This window comes from Vigna umbellata, chromosome 5 (genome assembly GCF_029865625.1).
Source record: "Vigna umbellata cultivar VRB3 chromosome 5, Vumbellata_1.0, whole genome shotgun sequence".
Classification (NCBI taxonomy): Eukaryota; Viridiplantae; Streptophyta; class Magnoliopsida; order Fabales; family Fabaceae; genus Vigna; species Vigna umbellata.
In genome coordinates, this window is record NC_142169.1 from 59,201,734 (window position 1) to 59,222,597 (window position 20,864).

A 20,864-nucleotide genomic window follows, 5' to 3' on the forward strand; every position below is an offset into this window, starting at 1 on the left:
ATTATTTCTAGCTAAGAAAAATTATTTTAAGATAGACTTTAATTTGTTGTTTTAAGATACATTTTCACAGTAGATTTTTATGTTTTTTTCATAATTCAATCACACAAAATTTTAAGGTTTGCATCTAATTAAATTGGTTTTACTTAATGTTGATATGCGACTTTCAACATTTTTTATTTTAGATAAAAAATATATATTTTCAAAAAATGACATTAATTTTGTGTTCTTATCTAAATTTAGGTATGTAAAACATACAGCGAAATTATGAAGGTGTTTTTGTAAGGTAGGTCCATCTATCTGCAAAATACTTTATTATGAAAGTAGGTGAAAACCGATTAATTTGTTTAGAGTATAAGTGAAAAATGTTCTAGTCTTCTAAAATCACATGTAAATCTTATAATTGGAGTGTTTCAATAAAGTTTAAACTTTTTACACTGTGGTGGTAGATGTTATTTGTATGAATTAAACGGTCAACACACATTATTGAACACTTAAAGAATTTTTATAAAACGATTTAGAAAAATGGATAAACAAATAACAAAGGAAGAATATATGTTTTTATATAGGTTCACTCTAAGTGATTTTCATTTAATTTTCCTTTAAACAATTTTAAAGGTTTTACTTATATTTGAAAAGATTACAACAAGTTTAACCACTTCTAGTTTAGATTGAGTATAATTTCTTTCGGTTTACATTAAGTATAACCACTTCTAGTATCAAATAGTCTAACTGACTATATTGTTTAACTCCCATTAAATAAACAAACAAGTGTTTTAAATAACTTCTTATTATACAAAAACAATAAAGTGTTTTTTATGAAAACAAGTGCAAATGAGAACTTCCTTAGAAAGTATATTTGAGCAATACAAAATTTATTTGAAAAACTTATGTTTTGGTAACATTTGTCTAAGGGTCGGTCGTCCTTCCTTGCTATGCTCCGATCGACCAACTCTTCAAGTAATCCTTCCCGATTGGTGGTTGTCCTATAGAAGACACTCTGACGCTTAAGTCAGGTCTATATTTTATTAGGATAGAAGAAGATGATTGTACTTGGACATCAGTTGTCATTGATTAACCATTAGTGCAATATACTTTAGGTAATCAAACCCAATAATTAATCATATCTGCTTAATGACAATCAATTCCCGATCGGTATAGTTCATATAGTACAACTTATAACAAAGATTTCCCTTTTTCAAAGAGCTTAGACGATACAGATAAAAGATAGTTTTGATAGCGGAGTATGTTCAATTATGATTCTTCTTTTATTCTCTTCATGCGGTCCTCTTTATATAAACATATTTGAAAAGATTCATTACTTATAGGCATTGACTTTGACATATGTGTATAACATTTTATAATAAGTCATATGATATGTTGTTTTTGCAGAGACAATTGTGTTACTTGTACGGATTGAGCAGACAAAAAGGCACGAGGAAACATTCTAAAAATGTCTTCTTAACATTATTATGAACTAATGCAAAACTTTAGAATAAAGTTTTATCCTTTATGATTTGTATAGATAAAAAACAACAACGCAATAGACAAAGAAATATTATCCCTACATTGCATTTAAAACGTTAGACGTTCTTTAGCATTTAGTATGGTATGTGTACTCGCATTTATGCAAAGTTTGTTATAGTAAAGTATGTTGTATAAGTTTTGTTAACAAATATATAGGATAAACATAGTGGTCATGATATTGTTTAATAATGTTTAAATAAGAGTTTATAGACGATATTTTCTTAACAATCTTTTCCGTTTTATATTTAATAGATACTTATGCAAACACAAAATAGGTACTAGGAAAGTAAGATAAATACAAATCAGAGCATCATATGAATTTTATGATTGTTAGTCATTTAGTATATAAGAGTATATAACAATTGATCACAATAACTTTAGACAAATTGATCAAAACATCTATTTAGTATATCATACTATTTATTCATATTACAACATTTACCTAGTCGTTTATAACAGAGTATATGATAGGTATTCAATTTTCATCGCAATTTTTGTCATAGTAGTATCATAGCACTACTATAACCATGCATATAATATGTATTTAATGAAAGAATGTATGAATGATAGATGAATTCTGATAAATCATAGATTATTGTTTAGAGTAAATATAAAAAATGAATGTATTAGCCATGAAAGCATAATTAAATTACCAGAGAAATATCAGAACAAATAAATAATATAAGAATTAGAAGCATATTAGAGGAGTATTAAAGCAAATCATATATTAGATGAATATTAGATAAAAAAATAACCACTGAACTTTAACGAGACATTAAAGCTTTTTCTAAACATATAAATTTTGTATATTTAATTAAAGATAGTTTTGGGATTATCTTAAATTAAATCCTAAATAATTTTAATATATATTTTTAAGCCAAAATTTCGTGACTTATATATATATATATATATATATATATATATATATATATATATATATATATATATTCAAGCTATAAGCTTAGGACAAAACTATGTGTATATGTTTGATTAGTGAGATGAAATAATGTACTTGCATCTCATCTATGATACAAAATTATGTGATTGTGTTTGTAGTGACATTATTGAAACTATTCTACAATAATTAAGATGAAAAAACTATAATCATTAATTTTTAACACTTGAATATAATTTAAATAAAAATAATAGTGTGATTTAATTTTAAATCTAAAAATTTTATATTTATTTTTCATCTAAGTACTCTAATTTACAACTGTAAAGTATATGAATTTCATTTCTGATTACTTTTAAATTTGATTTAATTTTTAAAAATATTAAACTATTGATTTTACTTCCTAATATTTATTTTGGTATAAATAAATTTTGATATAAATAAATATTATTTATTTTAAGTGAAAATAAATTTTGATATGCATGTTTTCTTTAAGTGAAAATGTGGGCCAATTTTTTTTGGCTCCTTTTGTATTTGATCCGGAAAAAGTAAGTTGGCTACCTGCTGTCCTTATTATATTTTTCTTTTCTTTGTTCTACCAACTTAAGAAAACCTTATATCTTTATATTTTATTTAATTCATTTGTTTATAAATAAAAAAAAACAAAAAACAAGAGAACCCATTTATATAACCAAATTATTTAAGTACAAATAATGGTAAAGAGCGCCCCTTTTAATAGTACTAAAATAAAAACATAATTTTTTTCATTATAATATAACATTAAATCGTCACATTAAATTATAAATCCGGTACATGTATTAATAACGAAATATATAATAAAAATCATAAAATTAATTTAAACCACAACTTAGTTTATTTCTTTATGTTTAAACCGAACTATATATACATTGTTTGTCTGATTCAAATATATTTTTAAAAAAACTGAACCACTCAGTACCATAATTCTTATATGGAACCAAATAATAAACATAATAAATTACAACCGGAATAAATTATATTGAAATTACAACAGTACAGAAATTCTGAAATTAAAATCCAGACTCATTTTTTTATTTTCACAATTTTCTATGTATTGGATTTTACATTTCTTTTCTCTTTCAATCTATATAAACACAATTTGAATTACTGGAAACACATTGATAGAAAAAAAGTAGAATGATAAAAAATTTCCAAAGCTCCATGTAATAATAACGTTGTTCTTAAATAAGAAAAACATCATTATTTTTATATTTTCATTTAAACTTCATTTATTAAATCATGTGGAAACGATCAACATATTTTACAACAGACTAAAAAAAATTAGTGAGATACTATTTGACTGATTCAAATATCTAATTTTAACAACTTATGTAAGAAAAAGCAAAGCAAGTCATTTATAGCTTATCAAAGCAAAAAGAGAAGATGATGATGAATCATATAATAATGACCTTTAAACAACCATAATTAGAGGCTGGTGATTATGACAAATTGTTTCTGAAGTTAACTGAAGTAGGAGAAATGTTACCAAACAGATAGCACATTTTTCTAAGTTTAAACTGAAAATAGTTAATAAAAAAAATGCATTGTTATTAGCTAGGGCATGGGTCATGTCACACTGTATTCATTAGAACTTATTTTTCTGATAAGTTATTAAATAATGAAAATTAAAATCCCTGTCAAAAAATTGACCTTCCACATTAAACGGTGTCAGCACTTTATACTAATTACTGTGGTCCCAAACCATCATGAATGGAATCTCTCCTTTTAATTACACATCAAAATCTCACTCAATGCTTAGCAAAGTAATAATATTTTTCAAAGGCTTTCTATATTAAAATTACTGTAATTTTTTTTATCATATTAAAAACAAAAATATATTATTAAAAAAATCCTACGATTTGGGTTTTGGTTTCCAAAAGAACCACCCATAATGTTAGAACAATAGAATGTGATCGGAAGGAACCCATAACAACCCAACCATAAACAAATATATAAAAACTCTTCTGCCGGCAACTTGTTTTTTTGCCATTAATTTATCTATTATCTTGTTAAGAAAGAAAAACTTAAATAATTCAACCAATTTGACAAAATTAGGAATTAAATTTGGTTTCTTCTACTTGGATTTTGAAATAAAATTCCCAGGTCCAAATAAATCTCATAGTAAAACGTGTAAAATTCAATTACAAATTTTCCATATCTATGTGTATAGGCATGCGTGAAGAGTAATTAAACCATAAAATAAAATAAAATAAACTATTTTTTCTTGATCAAAATTATGAACTGTGCGCAAAGTTGACCTAGTTATTCTGCCCAGTGAAAGTAAAAAAAAATGGAAAAACTAAAGGATATAAAAATATAAGAAGTAAATCGTAATTAACAACAATAAAATGATGATGAATGAGTGACATTCATAGTGATTATTTATCGGCAATAGGACAATACATAATAATAAACAAACATTGAATACCATCACCATGTGTACAACGAAACGCGAATACCAAATATTAAAAAAAAGAAAAGAAAAAAAAAAGAGAATAATAATTTAGCTTCTGCACCTGGTGATGGCGCTGCAGCCACGGCTGTAGGGGTTGGCCTGAGCGCCAGGCTGGCAGTTGTAGTAGGAGGCGCCGCGGCGAGAGCAGGGAACAGTGTTTCTCTGGAGCGCACCGTAGCTTATGTACTTCGTGGTGGCTAAGATGCGCCGGCTGATCTCGCTGTCCAGCTGGAACTCTTCTTCCATGGACGGCATCCACGTCATTTCCATGCTCAGCGGTCCCGCCTCCGCCGTCGGCGACGAAGAGAGGAGCAGAACGGTGGCGCAAATCGCGAGGAAGAGCCAAGTATACGAGTTTGCCATTGATGTTTGTTTCTTCCTCTTATTCTGTTGTTGTTGATGGAATGAATGAAGCTTCCGAAGGAGCTCACGATAGCAATGTTTCTCTCTGTCTCTTCCTTGCTGCTTTGGTTTTGCAGAGTAACGGCACCATTATCAGCAACCAGTTTAAAAGACCCTTGCCTTCAACAATGACACTCGATTACCATTTATTTACATTCTTGCCATTCCCACTACAAAAATTAAACCTATTTGAAAATTTGTGATTCATTGAATTTAAAGAAAAATTAAATGAACCCAGTTTTTATGTGAAATCTAAATTGTTTAAAATATATACCTTAAAAGTGATTGTTAATTGAAATTCCTACTTTCTCAGTTGTTCTATAAAAGAGGTATTTGTAACCAGAACCATATTCTATGATGTGTGCATTAGTTTTATATTCACCTGCTACTCCAACTATCAGTTTTCAATGTTTGAACATATATATGACTTTTAAGAATGTCTAACTTTAATGAATAGCATTGAAAGAGATATGGTTTTGAAGACTTGTTCTCTACAATACAATGATGGATAACAGCTAAGTTTCTCACGTAAGGATTTCGATATATAAAGAACAGAAATCAAAGAGAATAACTAATTCATAATTTAATAATACAAGTGTGCCATTAAGAAGGTGGGAACACAGTCAAGTAAAAAATTTATTCATTTCATGTCAGGACTGTGTGTTACAAGTCTAAGTAGATACAAAGACAATTTCAAAAAAAAAAAAATATATATATATATATATATATATATATATATATATATATATAAATACAAATTCTACTTTATAAATCGATTTTATATAATTAAATTAAGTTTAAAATTTACTTTTCTTAATAATATTTCAATTTTTTTATTTTATTTAAATCTGCTCTATTTTTTTTAATAGTTATAACTTTTACTTTCTTAATTTTGCATTTCGATTCTAATTTATGAAGAATTTTCTTTTAGTAGTGTTTTAGTTATGTTTTTCGTTAATTTTAGTGGCACAAGATTATGTATTACAGGCTTACACGGACGAACAAGGTCACTTGAGAGGAAAACTAGCCACATAGGTCTATACTCAGGGAATCTAGATAGCAGTATGAGGACCGTCCGGTTGAACATGATTAGAGACCGAATGAACGTCCTAGAAGTAAATATCCCTGAACATCAATTGAAATCAAGATTATTGGTAAGTGCTACTTAGTAGATAATGAGTTATGATTGGATCGTGATTAGGGTTTCATTAATCCTAAACCCATCCGAAAAACTATAAATAAAAGTCAATGGTAAGAAGGTAGGTGATTGCATTTACTGAAAATCCAAGACTCTATTGTGACCCTGGATCGAATTAATTACTGATTTAAGTATTAAAGTTTCTTTGATAGGTACATTTGGATAATTTGGAGCGCAAACAATGAAGGATTTGGACTAAGGACATTTAAAATTACCTAAACTAAGTTGGAGTAAAAGTGTGAAGATGCTCGACTTTATACCCAAAACAATGTAATTGTTTTTCCATGTCTTAGTTTATATACTTTTTGAACTATTCCTATGAAAAGATAATTCAAATTTCTTAATCAATTAAAACATAATCTAATAAGGTTGTCAAAATTTAAAATGATGAACAATGTTTATGATATAACGATAATGAAAATTGAAAATATCTAAAGATAGAAAGTGACTTTGTTATTATTAGTTGTTTTGTTTTAATCGTGATCGAGAAAAGAAACCAAATTTTAAAATATTTTGAAAAATAAAAATAAAAGAATACATACAACCTTTACCACATTTCTCTATATGTTATAAAATAAATCAACTTCAACGCTTTCTTGTTCTTGGAGACAAGAACATTCAACCCCACTCCTAAGTTAGGTTTAATATTCCAATAACCAGAACACGTTATCTTTTCAAACAACTATGCATACATATTTATTTATTTATTTAATTATTTGTTGAATAGCGTGCATTTATAAATTGAAATATTTAGAAAACAAGTTTTATATTAGTTTTGTTGAAATAAAATGTTAGTTCAATCTTCATCTAACAGTTTGAATTACCTAAATGTATTAATTAATACAAAAGTTGTCCTTCAATCCCTGAATTTCTCGAAAAAGTCACTGTAATAGCATTATCACAAGATGGCATCTTCACCCTTCAACCTTTTACTAATGGAATGTTGTTTTAAATATAAAGTGAAAGTTTGAAAACGTAAATGGCTACTGATCAGAATCATACCACTTCATCATCTCAACTTTTTTTCCACTTTAGAAGATCCTTTCCTTTTCCAATCCCACTTGTCTGCCTTCATTCATTGCTATTGTTTATATATATATATATATATATATATTCAAATGTTACTATAAAATATATTTGACATTAAAAATGTTTAACTTAATTGAACTTAAATGCCTGTATGAGTTTATTTTTTAAATTTAAAAACAAAATATATTAAAGTTTTAAATAATAATTGTTGAAAGTCTTATATCGAAGAGATAGGACTAATTTATAATATATATAAGTGGGTATAAACTTCATTTTACAAACCGGTTTTGTGAAATTGTGTTAGAGCTTATCCTACCGATATTTGTTGGATATATTGTTCCATCTGTTATCGAACCGCTATCGAACTACCTATTAATATCCAGTCCCACACTCGAGATATATATACCTCGACGTGAAGGAGTGTGTTGAAAGTCTCACATCAATTAGAGATAAAGTCAATTTATAATATATAAGTGAGTGCAAATCTCACATTACAAACTGGTTTTGTGAAGTTTAGTTAGTTTAAATCCACCTCTTGACAAATTTCAATTTTGAAATTTAGAAACTAAATTTTTTTTTTTATGTTCAATACCTCATTTTCAGGATAGTGATTAAATATTTATAATATACCATGTAATGTATAACAAATATTAGAAAAAAGAAGAAGAAAAACTCATATTTGAACAGGCTTTTAATTTATTAGCTGTAGCCTTTCTTAGAAAAATTAGCTGTAGCTTTGTTAGAATGTCCATTAATTTTGAGAAAGTTACAAAAGTTTGCATATAGAATGGAAAAAGATGTAATGATACTGAATCCTTTTGCCCTAATTGGGTGCTTTATACTTGCTATTTAGTTAATTAAGATTCAGAGCATATCTAACTTTTACCTTTGTAGGATATTAATGTTTGTTTGGTAACAGGAGATAAAGCAACAAAACAAAAGAAGATTAATTACAGTAATTAGGTTTAACATCATTTGATTGTCTTGTATATTATGGTTGGTGATGTAAGAAATAGGGTTGGATGAACAGATATTTTGGTATTATATGAAGGAAAAGAGGGGACAAAGGGTTGTTATTAGTTCAATTTCAAATTTGGTTGAAAGTGTCTAAGTGGTTGAAGGAAGAGATGAAGACAGAAGGTTAGCATCAACCCAGAAAGACTGATAGCAAGTGCCACCAAAAACATGCTCCTTTGTTCTCCTATGTGCCCTTAAGAATCAGAAAGTTTACCAGAAAAAAAACGACCACGTACCACTCTTTTATATTGGAAAATTATAAAAAAAATAGTTTACTCTGTAAATTACAAAAAATTGAATAATTAACTTTAAATTTATAATATAAAATACGTCTTTATAAGTTCTAATGATTTCCTAATTGAAATCAGAAGTTTTTATGACTTTCCAATTGAAATTGTCATCACTCATGATTTCAATTCAACTGAAATTGCCATGATTTAAGACTATTATGTAAAAATTATTATCATATACAACATTTTATAAATTAAAAGTTCTCATCATTACTATTAACATATTTACAAAAAAAAAATTATTAAAATTTACTATGAATTCACTTTTTCAAAATTTTATGAAAAAATTCTAAAGATTCATGACATCTAATGGATTTGAGGGGATTTGAAAATAAATTTTTTTGTCGTTTATTTGAGTGAATTTGGAGGTAAATGAGAGTGAATTTGAAAATAAATTTTTTTAATTTGTCACGTCAATATAATTCTATACTAATTATCACAAATTTTATTTTCAAATTCACTCTCATTTACCTCTAAATTCACTCAAATAAACGACAAAAAAATTTATTTTCAAATTCTCTCAAATCCACTCAAAAGAACATGTTTAAATTTTAAGACAATTACTTTATTTTTATAATTTATGAAATAAACTATCCAAATTTTAATTTTTTTCCTTTATATTGACAGGTCATTCAATTTTCCCTCTATGATGACGGTACAGCGGAATCTGAAATTCAGTCTCAAGTATAATAGCATTACTGAGAAATACAGAGCACACCAGATTTGTACAGAGTAGAAAAATTGACAAGCTTGTTAAGATTTTCGGTAGAAGAAATTGATGAATAAATATCATAAAAGATAAAACAGATTTATCATTTATTTATATTTCAATGTTTTACAAAAATACAAGAAATACAGATAGAGTTAAAAGAGTGAAGTTAAGTTGATGGTCAATATAATTTAAAAGTCAAACATTGACTGCAAATAGAATGGTCGAATGATATATATCAAAAGCAAGATTTATCAATATCAAGCCTTAATTGTTAATCTAAGTGTAAATAATTTGAATTATTTGTTTTATGTTATATATCCTTCTATTTTTAGTTTTTTCTTTAAGCTTGGATCATCAGTGCTTCAAAAGAAAATTTAGAATATAAGATTTCACTTCACTTAGAATTCATAGATCAAAATATCACAAGTTAATCTAAGTGCAAATAATTTGAATTCTTGGTTTTAGGTTATGTCCTTCCATTTTTAGTTTATTCTTTAAGCTTAGATAATTAATTCTCCCAAAAGAAAAAAATAGAATATAAAATTCCACTTTACTTAGAATTTATAAATCAAAATGTCATATTTTATGTAAAAAAACCCAGTCTTTTGTCTTATATTTCTTAACTAACGTTAGATCAGTACCTACTAATGTTCAATAAATTTATATTTTTGTTTCTTATTCATACAACTTCTTTTCTACACGTTGAACAATTTTATTTCGGACATTTGATATCTAATCCAGACGGCAATTAAATATCTTTACCTTAATTTTATTTTTATAAATATAAAAATTTACTTTTATTAACACTATTTTACCTCCTCTATATCTTGGTGGCAATTTTTTTTTATGATTATTATTTATATGCTACTCCCACAAAGGAAATAAAAATAGTGTTGGAGAAGGTTCTCTTAGAGAGATTAATTAATTAATCTTGTATTAGCTAAGTGAGAAAAAGAAAAAGTTCTCTTAGAGGAATTAATTAATTAATCTTGTATTAGCCAAGTGAGAAAAATAAAAAGAAACTAATGAGTAATAAAACAGAAGAAAGCAAGGTGTATAAAATCTTCCGATTAAAATAATTCTTACATTTATTTGATATATAACAAATAAAAAAATAACAAATAAATATTAAATATTTACGTGTATTAACAGTGTGTATATATATATATATATTTAAATCTCTTTAGGTGTAGGTTCTTGGTATTCTTAAGACAGCAATTTTTGAAAGCGACGTGAACATGGGTGGTGATTGTGCTTCTTATATCATGCTATAATCCTTTTCTTGGTATTGTGAAAGCAATTGCGTGGTAACTTTTTGAAAGAGGCAGGAAAAATATATATATATATATATATATATATATATATATATATATATATATATATATATATATATATATTATTTAAGGATTAAAATGATTTGATTTGTTACTGAAAATTGAAATATATTTTTTAAAATTTTAATTCAATATATTTATTTGATGTTTTAATTCTTAATTAATATAAGTAAAAATATATTAAAAGATATAAAGATTGAAATATTATTATGAAAAATATCTGAAACGTTAAATAAATTTAATAAAATTTAGATAGAAAAATTAAATCTGCATCTTATCATACTTAGCATACAAAGTTAAAAGATTAAATTAGAGAAGGTTTAAAAGATTACTAAAGGTTAATGAAAATTAATCCTTAATTTAAGATATAAGCATATGTAGATGGTGATATTGAAGAATAAAAAGTTTAGTCTGACGAACGAGCCAAGGGCAAAGAGAGAAAGAAAAGAGTGGTTGGGACCCGCACGCATATCTGTGGCAGACGGTGCTTACGCGTCCCAAGGCTACCAGCTGCCACCATACCACCAAATCAACTAATCTTATTCTTTCGTCAATCATCAATCCTTATTTTATTCTGTTAAATTAAATTTAAAATTCATTTATTAACAATGAACATTTAATTTGAATTATCTATACTGATAACAAATATAATTTAATATATTATTAAATTAAAAAGTTATATTTATTTATCTTTTAAATCTAAAAATTATATATCAATATTTGAAAAAATAATAATTTTATATTAAAATTTAATTACTAAAACATATTTAATAGTATTTTATTTCATCTAACAGTCTCCTCTTGTCACTAATTTTCCATCAACGTTTTACAATTCATTTACATTCGAAGTATATAATCACAATAGAAATATTTGTTTACAGACGGATATGCTTATTCAATATCCACTTTGTTGAAATAATTAAATCAACCGATTATTCAGAACACATCATCGTTCTTTTATTCCTAAAACTCTAACTGTTATCAATTTAGCTGTTTTATTTTTATTCTTGTCTTACGTTTTCGGCACCTTCACTGTAGTTTTTTGGGTTGAATTTTGTTTCCTACAGATGACGCAATTGATATTTGCGATTGTTAAGATTTTAAAACGACTTCTGAAACTATAAAACGACTTCTGAAACTATAAAATGACTTCTGAAACTAAGGATCTTCACTTAAATTAGGAAAACAAAATATTTCATTCTCCTAAATTTTACCTATTTATAAATGTTAAACTTACAATTTCTTCTGAGGGATCCTTCAACTTAATTTTATTTAATTAAACACCTAACTTTTTTTATTCTAACTAATATTTAAAATTCTTTAATTTTTTAAAAACAAATTTCAGCAAAAATGTTTCAACTGAAGCCCAATTTAAAAAAACATTAATAATTGCATTTATTAAATCAAATTCGGTGTTTTCAAATAAAAAATTTGAATTTGAAAATGGTTATACTTCTGTTAATCCAGGATACATAAATTATAATTCTCGGTCTTCAAACTCCAAAATTGAATTTTACAAGATCAAATTATCACATAATCAATTAATTAAGTCAAAGTGCTAGGTTTTTACCAAAAGTCAGATTTTTAAACAGACAACTAAAAGACGTACTCAATTATTTTTTTTTGTAAAAATAAAATAAACCTTTTATCTTTTTTTTTGTCGCTGTTTTTCATTTCTAAATTATTTTTTATTATATTTTTAATCTATAAAACATGAATTGTAGCCAGAGGAAATATGTTAAAAATACTAAATATATTGATATTTAATGTAAATTATTTAACTCAGACCTCCTTTGGAAAAAATAATTCATAAAAGATTGATAACTTTTAAGGATAAATTTAAATAAAATTAAAACTTCAGATGTCTCTTTATAAACAACAACAATGTTTAAAAGATCCATGGAAGCATAATTAAAACAAAATTAAAGACTATGCTATCTGTGTTTTAAAAGAAAAAAAGGGTTAGAGGATTAATTGTTTTTTTTTCTCTTCAGATTAATCCAAATGTGTTAATATAACACACTACTACTGAAGAAAAAGAAATAAGAATGACATGAAATTTATGGAGGTATAGTAACCTTAAGTGTAAATGTAACTTTTCCTTTTTTAACGGATAAAGGTAATTAAAAAGTTCGAATTGAATAACATTTCGTAGTAGTGAAAGTTTTGAAGAATTTATGAGATTCTAATTTCAAATATTATACTACTGTTGCTCTACATAAAAGTAAAAAAATGAAAAGACATCTAACTTAATATTAAATCTAGAAAGAGAGTGGTTAATTTACTATCATTCAAATTACCACCATATATCTTAGTCGAAAATTGAAGACTTTAGTTTAATTACTTAGTATATAAGATTACATTTTATTATATTGAAAATATAACTGTTTTTTAATTATAACAAACGAACTGCATCCATTAATTGACTATATTCTCCTCTCTTTGTTCTATTTTAAAAGAAAAATAGTAAGTCTCAATACATAATATAACACAAACACACACACATTCCCTCTCCCTCTCTCTCACTCACACACGCAATTAAAATTAATGAGAAGTTGTATTGAAAAACATTTACAAGAAATAGGAATTAACAATGACAAAAACAGTTATATAAAAAAACATAAAGCTAAGATTGAAAAAATAACGTTGACAAAATGGTATCACCTTCTGGTTAGTGCATCAGACATAAGCAATTTGTATCGATACCTTAGAAAAAAAAATAAATCAAACTTTAAGATTAAAGTTTCGACACATTTCTTTCGGTCATCAACCATCCCTTTTAATATAAATTTTTTAGAATGTAAAACCTTCATTTCAAAACAACTCATTTCGAGATGAAATGGGCGTGCTCCTGAAATTTATCAAGTGCAAGAATAAACACCCTGTACCTTTTCTTTTATCAAGTGCAAGAATAAATACCCTATACCTTAATATACATGTTATGACGCTTAAACCAAAAGAAAGTTACCTCGATGTGCCCAGATAGGATATCATTGCTCATAAAATGTCTCGTTCAAAAGATTGCAGCATAGGCTTAATCTACATGATTTTAAAATTAGTCAACTACTCTTTGTTTCCTTGATAGAGAATGAGTTCATTTCGGCTACCTGATCACTTGTCAATTCACATTGGTGTTTACTTGTATTACTTAATAAACTAATTAAAGAATACAAGATTAAATGAAAGAAAAACTGCAATTTTTCTTGGCTAATGAGCAGTATTCTATTGAATAACGGCATCAGGGACATAAAAGGTCAAAGGAAGATTTTCATATAAAAGGATAAAGTAAAATCTATGTTTTTCCGGAATTTGGTTTAAACCGTTGAACGAGTCCCATTAAATCGAACATCCCAAACACAACAAGTTTTGCAGAAAATCCCCGGTATTAAAATATAATATAAGATACGAGCAGCTACTACCTTCTGGAAGAGTTTAATGGTTTCTGTTCAGTGGTCCAAAGCTCCAAGTCCTCTCGCCTCTAAATAGTCAACCAAACTAGCTGTCAGAAGATACAGCAGAACGACGAGATATGAAAGTTGACACCAAACTATAAATTATAAACTATAAGGTTATATTCTAGTTCCGTTCATGTCATTTTAATTTATTTTCTCCTTCTGAAAGTGTATTCACGTCCATATGTAATCGCGTGCAATATATGATGAGTAGCAGTATAATATTATTGCTATCTAATAGCTATTCGTTTAAATTTACAACTAACGGTTACCTTGACAATATGTCAGCATTTTAATTTTTCTCGGTCCGTTCTATATATCTCGGACTTTAAGAAAGCTTCATATGTATAGATTGAAGCCAATTCCAAACTGATTTGCACCATGCCTGGAAACCATACAAAATTTAAAATTAGAAATAAATAAATAAAATGTTCTGAGGTTGCATACAGACGAATCATAATAAATCAAGTTATCGAACCTGTGGAAGTGTACTTTGTAATTTTTTCCCCAGAAGTGTATGTTAATTGTGAGTTTGAGGGTAAGGCACCAAGAGTTTGATAGGATACAAAATTAAAAGAAATTCGCTACTAAAAATAGTTCTAAATTTTACACAGAAAAGTTCTTAAATACTTATAATTTGTATCCAAACAGACCCTAAGATTCTGTATTTTTATCTCATCACAACAGCTAAAAGCTTAAATATGATTTTCATAACCAAACAGAACCCAATTCAGGTTCTACATTCCACTCCCTGCAATCAGATCACTTGCCCATAAGTTGACAGCAAAAGAAAAACTGGTTTGAAGAATAAAACCAGTAGACCATAAAAAATTAGCATTTCTACCGGAGCTCCTTTTGATTCAACGAGGCACCCAGCATCAGCAGTCCACGATGGTTTTAAAAATTATGAAGGGATATCTAATATATGCAAATCCAATCCAGACTTTGGCAATAAACTAGAAAAAATACATTATATGGGCAGCACAAACCAGATACATAAATAATTGTAGTTGAATTTTATCGAGAAAAATAATGTGAAATACACTTATAAATAAATAATTAGTTGTTGGGACATGCTATGCATCTTCAAAAGAATAACTACAAGTAAGGACGTAAAGTCACGCAGTTGAAATTCTAATTCCAAGAGCTAGAAGTTATACAGAACTAAATTCAACAATGATGAGAAGGTATTTCTAAATTCAACTAAAATTAAAAAAAAAAAAATAAGCAAAAGGGTGAAAATCTGAGATAAAAAAAAATCATAGTTTTCTTTTCGTTACCACAAGGAAATAAAGAGAAAAAAAAAAGACACCATAGTTAAACAATGATAGAATTCATTCTCAATAAAGAATATTTTTTAATTATATAAATTGTTTCAAATAGTGGGATCGAGAGTTATTCCTTCACACTTTATGTTCCTCTTGCAAGATCTTTTTGTTTCTTATTTTTTGAAGGTTTGAACCGAATGAGTGAGTACTTGTTAAAGATACTCTGACACTTAAATTAGTTAATTATACCAATCAGTTATTACAGTTAAGTCTTAAATGTTGAATAAATACAATCACCTTTTACCTTAACTTTGTATTTATAGGTTTTGGAATGAATTTTTTTGTTAGGATTGACCCAATTGCAGCCCAATAGCTCATAAGTATGTTTTATTGTTAATCATATTGAGCTTGTGTTGATACTTCTAATCAGTTTGTGACCGAGCGATCATCTACAGGAATGAGACCGATTGGTCAACATTGCCTCTAAGGTCCTAGAAAATATTCTGGTGAGGGTTGACTCACCGATCACATCTAATGGGTGCATTGACTGGGCAATTTATATGGTACATAAATAATTAAAACCAAAAGTCACTTCTGATATTGAGGAAGGAGTCATTGAAATAAATTATTTGAATCCAGACATGTAATTTCTATGTCATTAATTACATAAGATGCGTAGAAATTCAAACTAAGATTGATTAATTTTAAGCAATAACACCTGAGAAGAATAAGGAAATTAAAAACTACGATTTGAGATATTGGATATAAACGAATTCAGTTGGCTTCTTGAGAACGAGAAGACAGATCCTAAATTTCAAGATTATGAATAAATGTAAACAACTAATCAGCCTGTCTATTATGAAAGGAAGAGAACTTATAACATTGGTTTGCCTCCTTTAATTTTAAGATAATATTAAACATCGGATTCATCTAATTCCATAACAGTGTCTTCATGGTCGGATCACAACATTTATCTCTTCATTATATCACATTTCTTTAACTTTTTCTCTGTATTATCAGGTGATTAACGGTCAAGACTTGGATCAATGAACCCTTTAACAATGCAATCATCGTCCATTTGTCCATTGATCAGAGTAAGTGTTCTGGGGCATAGCAGGGTCAAGAACAGACTAATAGGGGAATACAAGAAGCTTGTAAGAACATATTCTGTATCGCCTATGTTTTAAGCGAAGTTAATCAGGTAGACTAATTATCGGTTAGAAACTAGGCCTTTGTGCAGATTAAATAGTAACAAGTCAGCAATATATGGCTACTCAATCATTTTAAATGATGGATTACTGGATCAATTAGAAAAAACTTCAAGAGACAAGGCAACCTAGGAGAATCAACACAAGCAGGTAGTTGAGATAAAGAAGAACCATTACAGTAGAGTTCTCTAAATTAATGCTCTTCATAGTATGGCGGTGTTGACTGAATGTACTGCTCATTTTGCTCCTCTTCGTCTTCATCATCCTCTTCTGCGTCAATCCAATTACTGCGGTGATGTTGTGAAATTGCTTGAACATTATCTCGTAGCCCATCTGGATAAAATGTACCAATTATATTATTTGTTGATGGAACTACAACAACATTTAGCACGCTCGTTAAAAAGCCAAACTAACTAACCTTGAGGCTCTGGTCCATGATTTTTTTCAGTTGGTCTGAGACATCAGTCAAGGTACAGAGACTAACAGAGGATGGAGATTGCAATTTGCTTTAAATTAAACGGGTTTCAAACAGGCAAATAGGTCTAAAATTCAAATAAACGGCTTTATACCTAGTGTCTGGTTTGAGCACCCCATACTTTGTATCTGCTCCAGGAATTCAACCAGGTAACGGATATAAACAAAGAAATTACAATAACATTGCAGCCGCAGCATCATGGGGGACAGTAAATCATGAAAGAATTTCTAAGATATTGGCACAAACAGCAATATCAGGATACAAATTGGAGTCAATGGGATTATTTCCTGCAACTGATGTTACTCTAGAAATTTGCATTGTGCTAATTCTTTGAATTTCTCTTCCACCATCCTCATTCAAAACTGTTTCTCCTTGTGCCTGCCGGTCTTCCAAAGGACTAATGCTTTTAAATGCACTTGCTGCAAAATGAAAAAGCTGATGAGAATTTTGATCAATAAAAAATTATCCAATCCAAATAGTTAAACTACCTGAGAGGTCCGACCAAATACGGGTGTGATCAGATGGAAGCTCTGATGATGCATTTGCTCTGCAGTTCTCTTGCTGCATGTAAGATGCATTTCTTTCTTCAGTATGAGGGTGTGCTCTGGTGGCCCCTGTAGGAGGTTCTGAGACAGCCCCTTCATGAAGCTGAGATATTAACATGGTTGCCAGCACAAGGGTGGCATCAAAATTTGAGTGTGACCCATCTTCCAAACCGAACTTAGGTGCCAAAAGAACAGGTCTGCTTGCCGAACACAGTATCATACAAGAATTAACGTAAATATCAAATAGTAAGCATAAAAAACAAACATAAAAGTAAATCCAGAATGCAAGAAAATATGTCAATTTATTTGGGCGTATGTAGCTTATTTCTTCGCACTAAAATCCAGGACAATTTGTCTTTGCATCTTTCCACATTTCCTTAGTTCTATTTGGGGTTTAATCTATGATAATTACATTCACCTTAGCAATATGCATGATGCCATAACTTAAAGAAAAGGTATGCATTTGTATTCATAGGACAATCCATGCCATTGAGGATAAACAGTGTTAGATACTAAATACATCTTACTCGCCAGCTTTCTCGAAATGTAAATGGATGTCAAGTTCACAACCCTCACAAAATGAAAGAAATGCCTGCAGTTTGATAAGAAAAATACCAAGTATATTTTAATACTCTAATTTATGTAGAACAGAAGAAAGAAAGAATAACAAATTCTGAGAAATAACATGATAAAATTTAAAAAACATGATGTCATTTGACTTAAATCTCTAACAACATTTGCTAAACTTACCTATGTCAAACAAAAACTTACAAACAAAAGGCTAGGCTTACCATACCTTCAATTCTTTTACACTGAAAGTCACATCTATTGGATCTCCAGTATGAACATACTGCAAAAATTCTTCTTTAGGATCTATCCACAGTTGGGTGTGCAGCAATGTATCATTGTCTGCAATGACATCCAAAGACATAAATATATACAGTTTGCTATATAGCTACTAACAAAACAATCCTCTTTACCTTTGGTTGGGTCCATATAACTTCGAAGTTCAACAGCCTTTCCACCAATTTCATTTGCACCATCAAGAGGTAGAGCAGAAGGTTCTGTTGCAATGATAGTGATCTCTTGAAGAGAGGACTGAAAATTAGCAAGTAACCTGTTCAGATCTCGAGGCCTCACAACAAAGTTGCTGGGAAATTTTTGCCTATCAAGGGACAAGTGTTGTATGTCGGGTTCTACATTGCAAGTAATCCAATAGCTTTTTCTCATACCTGCAGTCGATGAAAACCGTATCCTTTTTAATCGACATCAGAGTCAAACGTGTGTTTGAAAACACACAGAAAATAGCAGCATAAATGATGAGACGCCTAATACACCATTTAAACAGTAAATCCAATCATTGATGGATACTTAAATATAATGAATTGAAGTTACAACAATTTCATTAAGCTCATTTAAGAAAAAAATTGCTACAACATACTTTTAGAACATTAATAAGCAGCAGACTTCAAAATCTGTAGAGGAAGTTGCGTATAGTGATGGGCAGTAACAAATCCCTTAGCTGCTCACCAAGATAAAAGATGCAATTGCATGCACAAGCTAACATTCAATGTTACACCTACCCCACTAGAAAAAAGGAGGGCATGCCATCAGTATTAAAAGCATGTTTCCATAACATTGGCCAAGTACAAAATGCGGCTAGTTTCAGTTCAGAAACCAACTACATGATTGGTCTCCCATGGTAACCGGATTAAATCCAATTGCAATTTCCTGTACTATAACTTTACCTTGTCGAGAGCAAACACCAGAGATAGTGTACACACTAAATAAGCAATTTACCATTATAGCAATCCAAAATCCACCGCACTTTGGGAGCATCTGGATCAGGCAGTCTCACAGTCAAATGATCAATATTCGTAATAGGTGTCCTTAGAACAGCACAAACAGCCTAATCAGAGTATGTGAGAAATAATTTATTATTTGCAAACCTCATTCAATTTAAAGTGAGAAAAGACGGCTCCGAACCTTCAGAAGCACACTACATTGCACGGAATTACCATCAACAGTATACGCGTCAAAGAAGCCAGACTTGAAGGCGATACATTCATAGGCAGAACGTGACGAATTAATAGTGTGGAAAAGAAGCTGCAATAACAAACCAAGAAACAAAAATTAGTAGTAACAAGTGCGTTACATGCCTATACAATACAATCAACATTATCCAGTTCGCTTTAAAGAACTACTTACGCCCCCCAAAACCCTAAGTGTAAGGAGCTACTCCAAACGGCAAATCACGTGAGAAACCAGAAGTAGTTCCGGTAAGTAAAGTCGCGCCAAAATCAAAGCGTGATTTCAGCGCCGTAATCAAAGTTCGAAATTATCATGAAGAAAAATTCCGTTTGGATTGAGAAATGGTTAAAAACGAAGAAAGCGAGAATTGGAGTTGCAGAGGAACACTATTGGTACCTGAGAGGAAGAGGCTTGAATGGCGAGTTCGTTTCCGATGCGTGCGAGGCAAGTGATGCACCGCGCAAAGGTTTTGAGAGCGTTATCGCTTAACTTGAATTCCATTGTTCGTCCCACACAGCACAGTGAGTAACGCCCTTATTTATTTAGGGTTTGCGCCTTGGCGGGAAGAAGAGCACGAACACGATTAACCGTTGGTTCTTGGAAAAGTTCAGTACACATAACCTAAACCGTGAGTTTTGTTTTTTAAAAATATATAAAATATTTCTTTTACAAAATAAAATTAATTTATGTGTAAATCCATCAATTAGTTTTCATTTATGTAAGAAATATTTTTCATATTTTCTATAATTTTTCCATAAATTTGTCCAAATTGTTGTATTGCTTTAGTATTTTAGAAATGTAAAGTTACTTGTCTTCGGTCTTTTAAGGGAGTGTACCAAATGTGTAATCTATATATATATATATATTTATTAAGAAGAAATCACTCCATTCTCTTACAGAAAATATTAATAGTTACTTTTGTCCGGCCAGAGTCTTATATGATTTTATTTTAATTAATAATATTTTCATTGTTAATTACTTAGACTTTTAGGG

At 28.9% G+C, this 20,864-nt stretch overlaps 2 protein-coding genes across 3 annotated transcripts; both read right to left on the bottom strand.

The window, feature by feature from the left end:
* Window positions 1-4,764: 4,764 nt before the first annotated feature.
* On the bottom strand, window positions 4,765-5,404 carry LOC124826174 (protein RALF-like 33). The gene has a single exon (XM_047298944.2). It carries the CDS (start codon window positions 5,271-5,273, stop codon window positions 4,959-4,961), a length of 315 nt encoding a protein of 104 aa, XP_047154900.2. The 5' UTR covers window positions 5,274-5,404; the 3' UTR covers window positions 4,765-4,958.
* Window positions 5,405-14,139: 8,735 nt separating this feature from the next.
* On the bottom strand, window positions 14,140-20,464 carry RAD9 (cell cycle checkpoint control protein family). 2 transcript variants are annotated; one of them, XM_088091691.1, is made up of 12 exons: window positions 20,268-20,464; window positions 19,827-19,946; window positions 19,641-19,749; window positions 18,821-19,072; window positions 18,637-18,749; window positions 18,368-18,432; window positions 17,784-18,037; window positions 17,558-17,714; window positions 17,239-17,273; window positions 16,998-17,153; window positions 14,617-14,729; window positions 14,140-14,370 (listed from the first exon to the last, which is right to left on the bottom strand). In XM_088091691.1, exons 1-10 carry the CDS (start codon window positions 20,370-20,372, stop codon window positions 17,014-17,016), a joined length of 1,350 nt encoding a protein of 449 aa, XP_087947817.1. In that variant the 5' UTR covers window positions 20,373-20,464; the 3' UTR covers window positions 14,140-14,370; window positions 14,617-14,729; window positions 16,998-17,013. The 2 variants fall into 2 exon arrangements, with proteins under 2 accessions (XP_087947817.1, XP_087947818.1); XM_088091692.1 differs by having other exon boundaries at window positions 14,140-14,391.
* Window positions 20,465-20,864: the final 400 nt, after the last annotated feature.

Excerpts from the sequence above, each read along its gene's own strand:
- LOC124826174 (XM_047298944.2), bottom strand. The coding sequence starts at position 5,273 with ATGGCAAACTCGTATACTTGGCTCTTCCTCGCGATTTGCGCCACCGTT.
- RAD9 (XM_088091691.1), bottom strand. The coding sequence starts at position 20,372 with ATGGAATTCAAGTTAAGCGATAACGCTCTCAAAACCTTTGCGCGGTGC. Across the intron at positions 19,947-20,267 it reads TTCAAGCCTCTTCCTCTCAG|CTTCTTTTCCACACTATTAA; the intron begins GTACCAATAGTG and ends TTGTTATTGCAG. Across the intron at positions 19,073-19,640 it reads GATTTTGGATTGCTATAATG|GTATGAGAAAAAGCTATTGG; the intron begins GTAAATTGCTTA and ends CATCGACTGCAG.